This window comes from Lepidochelys olivacea (assembly GCF_965140295.1).
Source record: "Lepidochelys olivacea isolate rLepOli2 genome assembly, chromosome: 10".
In the NCBI taxonomy this organism is placed as follows: domain Eukaryota; kingdom Metazoa; phylum Chordata; order Testudines; family Cheloniidae; genus Lepidochelys; species Lepidochelys olivacea.
The window spans coordinates 18,484,417-18,498,448 of NC_140420.1; the positions used below are offsets into that span (position 1 = coordinate 18,484,417).

Consider the following 14,032-nt stretch of genomic DNA (forward strand, 5'->3'; position numbering starts at 1 on the left):
AGGCATGACAAGCTATATAAGTAGGGTGGGATTTTAAAAAATGCTTAAGGGAGTTGGGGTTCCAACTCTCAGGCATGTCAGAAAATGCCACCCACATTGCTGAAGTGCAAAAATGACACACACCTTATATTTCTGAGGTGTTTACTTTTTTTTCAAATCTTAGATGCTACTTTTAACAAGAACATGGACAGAATTTTAATGTAGAAACGTGATTGTTGTTTGTTGTTATCCCTGTAACTGAAAGGTTGTATAACATCATTGACAGGTTTCAGAGTAGCAGCCGTGTTAGTCTGTATTCACAAAAAGAAAAGGAGTACTTGTGGCACCTTGGAGACTAACCAATTTATCTGAGCATAAGCTTTCGTGAGCTACAGCCGTTGAAGTGAGCTGTAGCTCACGAAAGCTTATGCTCAAATAAATTGGTTAGTCTCCAAGGTGCCACAAGTACTCCTTTTCTTAACATCATTGACACTTGTTTATTCTCAATTGGTATACTTAAAATGTAGATTAGTATGTAAGATTAAGTATAAATGCTCATTAGTAGCCATAGGTATTTTGACAAACTTTTATTTGGTGGTCATTGCAGCAGAAAGCCTCTCTTGGCTTTTATCCAACATGATACACCATATGTACTACATTACAATCAACTTCCTAATCCTTACAAGTTGCCAAGGATACTTTCACAAAGCTACTGGTCCTGTTTCACGATGTGTATTGAGCTGACCACTGTTTAGTAAAAGTCACTAATATCCCTGTTCAGATATTAAAATAATTCTTCAGTTGACATTTTTTTTGTTTCAAATTCAGGAGATCTTTCATGAACAAATTTTATAAAATAAAAAAAATTAACTTGAGCTTATTTTTCAACAACTCTTTCATATTATATCCATCTGCAATTTGCATCTCTCCATAATAGTTTCCTATTCCTTTGTTTATATAGTAGCTTTTTTCTAAAATTTCTGCAGACAACCAAATCCCCTCTTGTCTCTGTCGCTATACATGAAGGGGACATTAGATATGGTTACAAGGAAGTAAAATTTTACACAACTAGAATTTTACATAACTAGCCTCTGGAACTAAGTGCAACTAGAAATCATTGGGGCTAAGAATTTAAGTAGGACTCAAAAGAGAGTGATCCGTTTGTATGGGTAAATAAGAACATCCATAATTGCATTAGACTCAAAATACCTTTTTAGAAGGGGTGTGAGTGTGTGTGTATGGGCATAAGCAAACCCACTAAGTGACAGGGGTTAGAAGGAAGCTTCTTTTGTGAGCAGGTTATTCCCTCATTGTCTGCTATGGGGTTTTTTGCACCCTTCTCTGAAATATCTAGTGCAACTGCTAAACAGGATACTGATCTACACAGACTGTTGATTTGATCTGGTATTGTACGTAATTCCTAGGTTCCTAAATAATGAAAATAATTCAGACATTAAGCATTGGCATTTTTTTAACTTAACCTGAAAGTTCAATTTCACGACAGTAGCTTCTGAATCTGTCAGTTTTATTTTGCTGTGTTTTCTGCTGGCTGAATTAAATAGTTGGACTCTTCAAGTTTTTAAATTTTATACCTAGAATACTGGAGCTTTATTATAATGTAAAGGAAGTAAGTTATCTTTGGGGGGTTGGAAGCGAGAGAACCCAAGTTTCATTCATTTGAATATCTAATTATAGGAGCATACAGATTACAGAAATTTTATGCCAAATGCAACCTTGGTACCTATGTGCTATAACTTAAATTAAAATAAAATTAATATTAAATGTTGCATATAAAAATAAATTAGTATTTTTTTAAGCCTCCCCCATTGGCCAATAGACAAACTTCATACAAGCGAAGAAACACCGTCCAACTAAAAGCTAAATGAAAACTGTTTTACATGGTTTCTAGAAAGTGGCCAGACATAAGTTTTCATGTAGTGTGAGAGGGAGTGAGTTCCAGAGGGTCTCCCATTAAGAGTGCATTGCCATAGGCCACAATGAGGTCATTTTGTAGGGTTGCCAGAAGAACACCTGAGTAGATAGAATCTGTTGCAAGTGGAGCATGGGAGAGAGGTGGTGTCTGAGGTAGCCAGGCCCTGAACTTTATCTCTACTATGTATTCTTGTATCTCAAGTCAGCTGTCTGTTTACTTGAGGAGATTTGTTCATCAGATGGCAGGTCTAAAATAGTTTTGCCAATCTAACTGTAGTATTTCCATATTTATATAGACTTGTTTAGTGGAAATCCATTTCTTATTGTTCATTTTTACATAACTGATCTAAATGGCTGGTGCAGCTATTTAGTGGAAGGAATACAATAGCTTCATATATACATGCCTTTTTTGCATTAGAAATGATTGCTTGTGCAAACTTTTTTACTGAATATGTTCAAGATTTTTTCTGTTCTTGTACTTGTTCACTGTGTAAAAAGGTCTAACTGCTTTTACCTTCTGAAAGCTTAAATTAATTTTTTTTGTATAAATACAGTAGCAAATTGCTTCAGGAACTGAGACAAGAGGGAGCTTGCTGTCTTGGCCTTCTTTGTGCTTCTTTGAGCTACGAGGCTGAGAAGATCTTTAAATGGATTTTTAGCAAATTTAGCTCATCCACTAAAGATGAAGTTAAACTTCTTTACTTGTGTGCAACCTACAAAGCACTAGAGACTGTGGGAGAAAAGAAAGCCTTTTCATCTGTAATGCAGGTAAGAATAAAAGTTAAAATTGGGGCATTATTGCTTTTCTGGTATTTTATTGATGCACAGCTTGAATCAAATCATTGCTTTTACTAAAATGAAGACATGAAGAGTAAGCAGTCAGGGTGTTAGAATAATAGAGATACATAACCCTGTGGAAAAACACATTTTACATATGGAATAGAAAAGTTTAATATTTTATGAGATTTAAGTTTACTTTTCCTTTAAAAATGTGATTTGAATTTGATGTCTGGATTATAGTTTGAAAAATCTTTATATAGTAAGGATGCGTGAAATGTCCTTCTTTATTCTGTTTTGGTTAATATCTAGTCTGTAAGTATTTTAGAACTAAAACTACTATTTTATCTCACTTCTTGTGACCTTGCTGCCTGCTCTTGGTTATTATAGCATTTTTTTCCACCTTTTTACTTGATTAAACTGGAAGACTTGGCAGCAGAACTTGCCAGACCCTCCCTCCCCTTGAAAAATTATTTTCAGTCACAGGGACATCTGAAATATCACCTGTCCAGTATGAGGGCTGTGAAATATTTAAAATAAGCCAGGTGGCTGGAAGGTCCACCAGAGCACTAGCTTGTATTTGCCTTGTATTTTAATTTGTACCTTTTTACTCTTCATCCCGTTTTGTTCTTGTGAGTATTCATGATTTCATCAGTTCCCTGGGTTGTTTTTGGTTGGGAGACCTGCCTACGCTTAAAAGGGTTTTCCGGTATAGATCTACTGGTAGAGTTATGTTGGCAAACTGCCCTAGATGGAAATGTTCTTTTGCTAGTATAGCTTAAACCAATTTCTAAAATGAAGTAAGGCTTTGTGTTTAAAAGTTTTTTGCTGGCATAATTATGACTGACATAGTTATGCTGGCAAAAGCCCTAGTATAGATGGCCATTCTGGCAAACCTTCTAGTGTAGACAGAAATTATATTAGTAAAAGAGTTTTATTGCCAATATAGCTTACGCCAGTTCCCAAATAAACTTTACTGGCAAAAGGACTCTTGCCAGTATAGCTGTGTCTACACTAGGTTTTTGTTTTTTCTCCTCCTATCCTTGACCGACAGCTATGCTGGCAAAAGCCATAGTATAGGAGCAGGTACAGTGGCAGAAAATTCATCTTGCCAGTATAGCTTATTTTGTTCAGGGAACTGGTAAGAGTTGTACTGGCAGTAAAACTCTTTTGCCAGTATAAGTTGCATTTATATTAGAAGAGTATGCTAGAATAGTTATAGTGGTATAACTATACTGGCAAACCTTTTGTAGCGTAGACCAGGCCTAAGAACTCTTACCAGTTTAACTGCATCTATACTGGGCTTTAGCTGGCATAGCTGTGTCAGTCAAGGTTGGAGAAAAATCACACACCTTACCGATATAGCTATGCTGACAAAAGTTTTAAGTGTAGACCAGGCCCACACCTGTAGCATATTTGCTACGCTCGTTTTGAAATGCTAAACTTTTTTTCCCCACGGTCACTTATGAGGATTCCTTCAGTGGAAGAAGTCTGTAAGGAAAAAATGCTAATTATGGTCAAGGAGCTCATTTCATTTAGTGGTCGCTTCAGTTAGCCTTTGGCCTGAGGTACCTTACACTTTTTTCCATCTCTCAAATGTTTTATTATGACATGGCTGTAGCTCCACCCTTCCCTTCTCCAGACAGTCGCTCCAAACTAAAAACATTTGTGATTTACCCGGGGGATCAGCCTACAGTAAACCCCAAATGTTTGGGTAAAAAGTATTCAGACTGTCTTTTAAAAGGTGTTAATTGTCAGTCAGTTAAGTCAAGAGAAACTGTAGAGAAACAAGGCATGAGTTTATGCTTTACCTTTGATTGTGTCTACAATCTGGAGACTTGATCTGCACTTAAAAATTAGGTTGACATAGCTATGCCATTCAAGGCTGTGAACAATTTCGTCCGCTGAGAACTGTAATTAGGTTGACCTAACCCTGACGTAGTTGTGGCTAGGTCGATGGAATAGTTCTTCCATCAACCTAGGCACCACTAAGCTGCAGTGCTGTAGCTGTGTTATTGTAGTCTGTGTAGTGTAGACATGCCCTTAATTTGGGTGGTGGTGTTCCTACATCAATGGAAAAAACCCTTCTATTGACATGTCTGTGCTCCAGGGTTATGCTGGCATAGCCACGCTCACATTGGAAGGGGTTTTTCCATCCGTGTAGGAACACTGCCTCCACAAATGAAATTAGCTATGTTGACGGAAACATTCTTCCGTCAACATAGTTGCATCTACACGGGGGGAGATCTACATAGTTGGCGGGGAAGGTCAGCATAGCTGTGTGATCAGGGGTATGTTTTTTTCACACCCCTGATCAGTGTAGCTATGTAGATTTAACTTGTAAGTGTGTAGGCCAGGCCTTAGGAAAGACCAGGGTTCTCCCTAGGCTAAAGCATGAATGCTTGTAGCCTGGATCAAAGTGAAGAGTGACCACTTAGTCTTTATGAATGTTAAATATCTCCTAACTGGATGTAAAAAGTCTAGTGAAGACAAGCCCTTTGTGAACCTCAGGTATTTTGGAATACCCATCCACACGTTCAGCCCAGGCAAGTGTTAGAAGAATTGTTAGGGGAACCTTCAAGTCTTTTGTAGTTTGTTGGAAACCCTAACACCATGCAAGCCCTCTCCCAGGTAGCCTTATTAGTCTCTGTAATTCCTAGTAAGCTTAAATAAATTTGTCATTGTTAACCTATCACTTCCCCCCCCTTTCACACCTTGGCATTTCCATGTTTCATAGGAAGGCAGAAAATATATACTATACATCAAAATGCTATGCAAGTACCTGTTGCTTGAATCTTAACAATGAGCAGCCATCTGTTTTGTATCAGATCTATCTTATGCCAGTCAAGGTTACAATTGATTTAACAGCATTCATGACTTTTCAATATTTTTGAATAAGCTGAAATGACTAGTAACTTTTTTTAATTTGTGACTCTTTTTAAGCTTGTAATGACCAGCCTGCAGTCCATTCTAGAAAATGTGGATACACCAGAGTTACTGTGCAAATGTGTCAAGTGCATCCTTCTGGTGTCCCGATGTTACCCACATATTTTCAGCACCAATTTTAGGGTAAGCTTGTGCCTGAATTTTTTCTGCCCCCTTTTATCGTATAAAACATTGACATAGCACATCACGTAGGTGATTTACCTTTTTCATTGCTTTCAAGGACACAGTTGACATATTGGTTGGGTGGCATATAGATCACACTCAGAAACCTTCTCTGACACAGCAGGTGTCTGGTAAGTCTGGCCTACAAAATCGTTACATGTGATGACCTACTATTAGTGTTCTGCTCCACCTTGTGGAGGATGTGGATTTATTTCTAAGCGTTACTCACTGCCACTGCGCGCACACTGCTGTGGAGGCAACCTGCCTGATCCCCAGACAGAGGATGCCTCTTGTCACTCAGTGGCAACCCCTCCATGTAAGTGGCATTCATTAATTATTAAAAGTCCAATGCAGTTCCTTCCCACATGGGGTAAAGGAGTTTACATAAAAACAAAAACAAAAAAAGTCTGGTTATACGGGAGACTTAGTGTATTAACAGAACTCAGAACCAAAAAGCCTATTGTCATATACCATTCATGTCAGTCAGTTAAAATTTAATTAAAGGACATTTTAGCCAGCCTACATTTAAACATCATTTGCTTTCTCTGTTAGAGAAAATTAATTCATTCTTATAGTTATCAACCCTCAAGCAACTCCTGAAAACATAACCACCTCCTTGTGCACCTTTTAAAAATAACGTGTTAGAAAAAAGGAAGGATGGATTGGGATTCAGGAGACAAGTTAATTTTCTGGCTTTACCACAGACTTCCTGTGATGACTTTGGGCATGTCACTTAATCTCTCTATGCCTCAGGCGCTTATCTGTAAAAGGGGACTAATGTTTCCTTTGTCTGTTTAAATTGTAGACTCTTTCTTACAATGTATTTATGCAGTGTCTAGTCCAGTATGACCCCAATCTCCTTGAGGCTCCTTGGGTTACTGTAATACAGATAATTATAAATAAAATAATTTTGTTCTTAAAAAAAAAAAAAAAAAAGAAAGAAAGATAAATTTAAATGAGTCATCTTTTCCATCCTTCAGTAATATGTATCTGAAATTTTATACCTGTGTTCTACTTTGCTTGTAACAATCTGTTTCACTTGGTCTGACTTATACAGGATGGCTACAGAGCTTGGAGCCATTTTGGGTAGCTGATCTTGCTTTTTCCACCACACTTTTGGGTCAGTTTCTAGAGGATATGGAGGCATATGCTGAGGTAAGCAAAGTTTATTGTGAAGCAGCATTAAGAGTTCTAAAATAATTAAGATATATTATAGCCATAAAGGCCTGTTTGAAGAGCTCTGTGTAAGCTTGAAAACTCATCTCTCTCCAACATAAGTTTATCCAATAAAAGGTATTACCTCACCCACCTTGTGTGTCTGATCATATTACCTTGTTTTGTTAAGTTTATAGAAAGTATGTTGAAAGTAAGGTGTGGGGTTGATGGGAGGGGACTCAAATGCTGCATACGCTTGTAGAAAATAAAATAAAATATAAAGGTGCTTGCATACTGATATGCTTCTTGGATGAAATTCTAGCCCCATTAAAGTCAGCCCCTCTTGTTTTTAGGAAGTCTAATTTTGAGGATGGGAATAGGGAAGAAACAATGATCTTTTGTAACAGATTAGTCAGTTAGCTCTGGGATGTGTTTAAGACATGCATATTGAAACACTGGGGTGCAATATTGCATTTTCTTAGAGAGACAAGGTAGGTGAGGTAATGTCTTTTATTGAACCAGCCAGCTTCTGTTGATGAGAGAGACAAGCTTTTCTTAGCAATTTCTGCTAGTTTGTAATGTTGTCGTCGTCATGATTTCCTGTTAAAACAGATGAGATGACATTGAGATGTTCACAATAATTGAAAGGACGACATAAAAAAGAAAGTTGCTTCTTAAATCTTATTTAATATGGTACCTGGTTTTATTTTGCTATAAATTACAACAATAATGCATCTGTAATTTGTACACCAGTAATCTATCTTAAAATTTGTGGTGACTGTATACACAGAGCTAATGTAAATACAGTTTTCCAGACATTTTGTGTTGCTTGTCATCTTTAATTAACAAGTATAATTACAGCTTGTTGAAGCTATAGTGTAAAGAGAGAACTCTGGTGTTGCATATTTATTGTGATACATTTGGGATACTTCTGATATTAAAACTGAATTTTATATATATTTTGTCTATATTAGAACTGCTTGTACTTACTACTTAATGACATAAATTTTCCTATCTAGGACCTCAGCCATGTGGCCTCTGGAGAATCAGTGGACGAAGATATTCCTCCTCCTTCAGTATCACTACCTAAATTAGCTGCACTTCTTCGGGTTTTCAGCACTGTGGTGAGGAGTATTGGGGAACGCTTCAGCCCAATTAGAGGACAACCAATTACTGAAGCATATGTAACTGATGTAAGATTTCAGAACATGTTTCATGCTACTTATTAAGAAAGATGTGCTGGTAAATTTATTGTAAATAATGAAACCCAACATCCATATTTTTTGCAAAATTTGGCAGCGTACAAATGTACTCATGGTCAACTTTACTGAAGGACTAGATTTGTCTGACAGCTAATAGAATCTGATTTAATATTTAGTGGTGATTGTGACAGAGACCTGTGATAGCTATATGTACCAAAAACCACAATGTATTTGATGTAAGTATTTTTCCAAAGGTTTTTCAGTCTGACCTGGCTATAGACCTTTGTTATGATCTGTTCAAATTATCATAGTGCAAATTATCATGATGCTTTAAAAATACTGGAGTATAATTATAACCAGCTAAAGGTTTGTACTTTATCCCTTTCTAATCTTCATCTAGTTGAAATCTGGTATATAAGAAGTTTTTCATTTTAGAGTATCTTTTGGAATAGATACTATTGCACAGTATGAGAAGGTGACTTTTGTTCTTACGTTGGTAATACAAAAATAATTAATGGGTTACAATCACAGTTAAAGCGACATCCAATTTAATCAAAACAAGGACACTCAGGAATAAGGTCCTGATTCTGCAGTTGAATCTGAGTGGGTAGACCTATGCCTGTACAGAATCCCATTGATATGCCTGCAAGGAGTTCCATATTTAAGGGTCCACCTGCACAGATTTCATTATTGGGATCTAAAGTTGTCTGAGTGACATGTGCAGGCACTGAAATATGAGACCCTTGTGGGACAAGTTAAGAAAAGAAGACCAGTTCTTTTCTCACTGAAGGCAATAGAAGTTCTAACATTGACTTCAGTTCAAGGTGTATAGGACCCAAAGTAATTACTTTAACTCTGTGTTTCTGTGCTTCTTTTAGTTCATTGTCTTTAAAATTATTCTAAATTTGGGGTTGTTGCATTTTTGTATTTAATGAAAATATAAATGCACATTAAGCATTTTTAATATTTATTTTGACAAAGAACTTGCTCCAGTGCAGAGTAGTGTTGGATTCTGAGATTATTAACAGGAGTGTCATATGTAAGACATGGAAGGCAATTATTCCACTCTACTCTGTACTGGTGAAGCCTCAGATGGAGTACTGTGTCCAGTTTTGGACATCACACTTTTCAGAAAAATGTGGACAAATTAGAGAGAGTCTGGAGGAGAGCAACAAAAATAAGAGGTTTAGAAAACATGAGGAAAGGTTAAAAAGCCTGGACATGTTTAGTCTATAGGAGAGAAGCCCTGAGGAGGGACACAAGTCTTCAAATATGTAAAAGGTTGTTACAAGCAGTGTGGTATTCAGTTGTTTTCATGTCCATCGAGGGTAGGACAAGAAGTAGTCAGCTTAGTTTTCAGCACAAGAGATTTAGGTTAGATATTAAGAAAAACTTTCTAACTCTAAGGATAGTTAAGCACTGAAACAGGTTACCTAAGGAGGCTGTGGAATCCTCATTCTTGGTGGTTTTTAAAAAACAGATTAGATAGACATCTGGCAGGGATGTTTTAGATGTACTTAATCTTGCCTCATCATGGGGGGATGGGGGAGATTAGATGATGTCTTGAGGTCCCTTCTAGCCCTGCATTTCTGGTTCTGTGTAGTTTCAAATGGATGTGGGTTTTTCCCCTATGCTTAAATAACATCCAGTACTAGTTAAACTGACTTGAATTCACTTTCCTTCTTTTCCAGGTTCTGTACAGAGTAATGAGATGTGTGACTACAGCAAACCAAGTGTTCTTCTCTGAGGCTGTATTGACCGCTGCCAATGAGTGTGTTGGGGTTTTACTCGGTAGTCTGGACCCCAGTATGACTATACACTGTGACATGGTCATCACATATGGCTTAGATCAACTGGAGAATTGCCAGACTTGTGGTACCGATTATATCATCTCGGTCTTGAATTTATTGACACTGGTACATACAAATTCTCATTTTTGTGGGGCTTTATAATTAGAAAAAAATATTTAACATATCTCATTCAGGCACCTGAATTACAAACTGATTTAACAGTAAATCGTGATTTTTGTTTCCTTTTTTTCTATTTCAATGTCTTGTATTCCCCCCCCCCAAAAAAAACCCCAAAACAAACAAACAAAAACCTATCAAATGTTTGTAATCATTTTGAAAAACTGGTAGAGCTTGTGCTGATAGCCTTCCTACTTAGTTCTATTACTGAATAGTTTTCAGTTTATCCAAAATAATTTTCCTTTGACTTTGGATAGTGCCTATTCTTTAACCAATATGTTAACTTTCCTCTGCAACTGGTAGCAGTATTTTTGATGAACTGCCAGAGAGACTAGGATTTAGTATGTTTATGCAGTCACTCTGCCATGGCTAAACACTTTGGATAGCGGATGACTTCAGAATATTGATCTCCACAACCTGTGTGTTGGCTAAATAACTGTTTTAACCTCTATTGGCTAAATAACCATATTAGCACATTACCATAGAACTTACGTCCAGCAATCTATATTGGTCATATGCTTGAGTTCCACTTCAGTTGACAAGATAGCATAAAAATAGCCTGTCCTCTGAATATTGAATTTTGGCAGAGCAATTATGTTTTTTCATTAACTTACAAAAGTAACTAATTGGTATCTATGTAACTGATTTCTTAACTCTAATGTAGTCAAATATTTATAAATATCTTTAAGGGGTTCTGATTTATTAAGTTCTGTAAATTAGTGCCATAAATGTGTCTGAATAAAGAATTCAGGCAATTGAAGATGTATATTATCAGTGCTTATGTTTTGTCTCTAGATTGTTGAACAAATAAATACAAAATTGCCATCGACATTTGTAGAGAAATTGTTTGTACCAGAATCTAAACTACTTGTACTCCGTTACCATAAGGAGAAAGAGGTAAGAAGTGGATGGTTGCTACTAATATGCTATAGCAATTCTAATACTGTTTTAGAGGAGTGGTATATTATCTTATGGAATTTTGCCCATAAGAAGAACAGTTAGTTGCGTAGATGTCTGAACTCATTAGAAAAACAGAAGCCTAAACTCAGGTTTGGTTATTGTTCATTCGGTTGTGGCATGTGAGGAAACATACTTTGTCACATACCAGACAGAAAAGAATTCTTTTTAATTTGCATAGCATCATTTGTTACAAATATAAATTGGAAGGTGGAAAAGAAAAGGATTACAATCCAGTGTTTACTTGGGGTTTTTTTGTGTGCGCGCTAAATATATCTTAACTCAAAGTTTATTCAGTAGGGCTTTTAGCATATATTTTAAGATTAACTCAATTTTAATTTTAGTTTTAAAGTTGATTCTTAATGGAAGTTCACCTACTTGTGGCAAATAGTCTAATTTGTTTTACTATTGGCTGGTGTAGTTTTGGTACCCTAAAATAATGATCAGCTTAATTTGCCTAGAAGAATTAAAGAAACAGTTAATTATAATAAACTGAAGAGCGAGACACTCAGACCATACATGTTCATAAGTCTTTCTTTCATTTAACAAGAAAGCTTCACTTCAGAAATATCTCACTGTTAAATAACATTTTGAATCTTTTCATTTTCAAGGTTGTTGCAGCAGCCCATGCTGTCTATCAAGCAGTATTGAGCCTGAAGAACATTCCTGTTTTGGAGACTGCTTACAGGTTGATTCTGGGAGAAATGACCTGTGGTCTAAATAGTCTCCTTTGTAGCCTACAGCTTCCTGAGGCATGTTCTGAAATCCAGCATGATGCTTTTAAGAACCATGTATTCAATGTGGCTAATGCAAAGTTTGTAGTTATATTTGACCTCAGTGCCCTAACTACTATTGGAAATGCTAAAAACTCATTGATTGGGGTAAGTATTTAACTGCAGTAAAAATAAATACTTTTTTTAATTTTTGCTCAATAAATCATATAATGTTTGGCTTTTATTGATAGGTACAAGTCTCTGTGGATTCATGTAATGCATATAATCTTCATTTCATACGTGCATATATGTACTTAAGGTGTCTTTTTCTTGATACTTCAATACTTTTGAGGGAGGAATTTTAATAACTTCCATGGTGCAAAATTGTTTGAGATAATTATTTCTAGTCTTAAAGGTGTGATGAAATATAACTTCCACATTACAGTACTTTACTGGGGTGATGGTAATTACTTCTGATACTGTCAGGACATTCTACTATCTTGATGAGAAAAGAAAGAAACTAAAGTAGTTTCGACATATCTTGCAGTGATCCTCACTGACAATAAAACGCTACCTTGCATTTGATGTCGTGTTTTCTGTCTTTTCAAGGTAGAATATAAACCTTTTGGGGCAGTGTATGTATAGGGTGCTTTTAAAATAAAAAAGGTGGACAGCAAAGCAGAACATTAGCAAACAGGGTCAGAAATATGAAGGATATATTTTCATTAAATCATTTAAAATATAAACAGCCAAAAAAACCCCAAATCTGCCAATGTATTTGAATACAGTATATAGAAATTACCGAGTAGGAAAGAAAAATGTAGAAAACTGCACTGTCTCCAACTTCCGTATTGTGCCACTTTGATTCAAAGTACCCTTGCATCACCTTTTAAAGAAAACTTTTACATCAGAAAAGACGGATGTGTGTTTCTTCAACTATGGGCAGGACAGCATTCACATTTGAGAAATTCTAGATAGACAAAAACAGTAAAGATTACTAGTAAAAATGTCCTAATTTCAGCAGGTTTTTTGTGATTTCAGCAGTACATTTTTTTGTTTAAAGCAAACTTGATCATTTATTTCTTTATAAACCAGATACATGTAAATATGACTGATAGCAATATCCTTTACATACATATTTTTGTGCTTTTATTACAATTGTTTTGTAGATGTGGGCCCTTTCTCCAACTGTGTTTGCACTGTTGAGTAAGAATTTGATGATTGTTCACAGTGACATAGCCATTCACTTTCCTGCTGTCCAGTATGCAGTTCTCTACACTTTATATTCACATTGTACCAGGTAGGAAGATCACTAAGGCATTAATATTTAAGAGCATAAATAGATAGATGTAAACTGTATTTGAGTTTAGGGAAGAATTTTACAATAGCAGCACTGATGGTCATGTAATCAATGTGTTGCCACCATTTCTCTTATAAATCCTTATTTTCATTGATTTTATTTTCATAGGTACTAGAGATCACCCATGAAAAACGGTTCTAGATTGAAATTGGCCATGCATATTCTCAGTTTCCTAAAAATCTTGTGCAAAAGATAATTTTAGGTATTTTTAAGATTGAGAATTAAGGTTTATTTTATAACTTCTAATTTAAGTGTGTCTAAAATAATTCTGCAAGCAGTTTATGATGTGAACTAATGGGTTTTCCTTTTTCGAAAAAAATTAACCTCTGGTATGTTACATGGTTCCTCTGATACTTAGCGTATTCTTTTCAGTACACATTAAACAATGCTTCATTTTGTATGGCATCTTGCATGCAAACATTAACTGAAACATTGTACACTGCAACTGCAAAAATTAAAGTAGATTTTAATTGTTGTATTAGGGATAAAATACCTCTGAATAAAAAACTTCTAGATTTCAGATCAACAAGTAGTCATAACATGTCCTAATGAATGCAAGGGTGAAGTAAAAAATCCAGCTTGAAATAGAAGAAATCTGGGGGGGAACAGATTGCTGAGACACAAGTTGCTCCTGTGCCACCTTGGAATTAATAGTACATGATTGGTCACTCGTTATCTAATGCTTGCAGTGATGTTGTGGCTGTGTTGGTCTCAGGATATTAGAGGTGGGTGAGGTAATATCTTTTATTGGATCAATTTCTGTTAGTGAAAGAGACAAGTTGAAGAAAAGCTCTTTGTAGCACGAAAAGCTCTTTCACCAGCAGAAGTTGGTCCAATAAAAGATACTACCTCACCATTCTTGTCGCTCATTACTTAAGGTAT

General features: G+C 36.0%; 1 protein-coding gene across 2 annotated transcripts in view; it reads left to right on the forward strand.

Annotated features, from left to right (window-relative positions):
• The window catches only part of SMG1 (SMG1 nonsense mediated mRNA decay associated PI3K related kinase), a 117,850-nt gene that overhangs the window by 38,164 nt on the left and 65,654 nt on the right, over nucleotides 1-14,032 (forward strand). For both annotated transcript variants that reach the window (XM_084642090.1, XM_084642089.1), the window contains exons 6-14: nucleotides 2,466-2,679; nucleotides 5,632-5,757; nucleotides 5,855-5,927; nucleotides 6,854-6,951; nucleotides 7,971-8,144; nucleotides 9,845-10,069; nucleotides 10,916-11,017; nucleotides 11,689-11,958; nucleotides 12,960-13,090. In XM_084642090.1, the coding sequence (XP_084498216.1) occupies nucleotides 2,466-2,679; nucleotides 5,632-5,757; nucleotides 5,855-5,927; nucleotides 6,854-6,951; nucleotides 7,971-8,144; nucleotides 9,845-10,069; nucleotides 10,916-11,017; nucleotides 11,689-11,958; nucleotides 12,960-13,090 (1,413 nt within the window). The remainder of the gene's footprint in view (nucleotides 1-2,465; nucleotides 2,680-5,631; nucleotides 5,758-5,854; nucleotides 5,928-6,853; nucleotides 6,952-7,970; nucleotides 8,145-9,844; nucleotides 10,070-10,915; nucleotides 11,018-11,688; nucleotides 11,959-12,959; nucleotides 13,091-14,032) is intronic.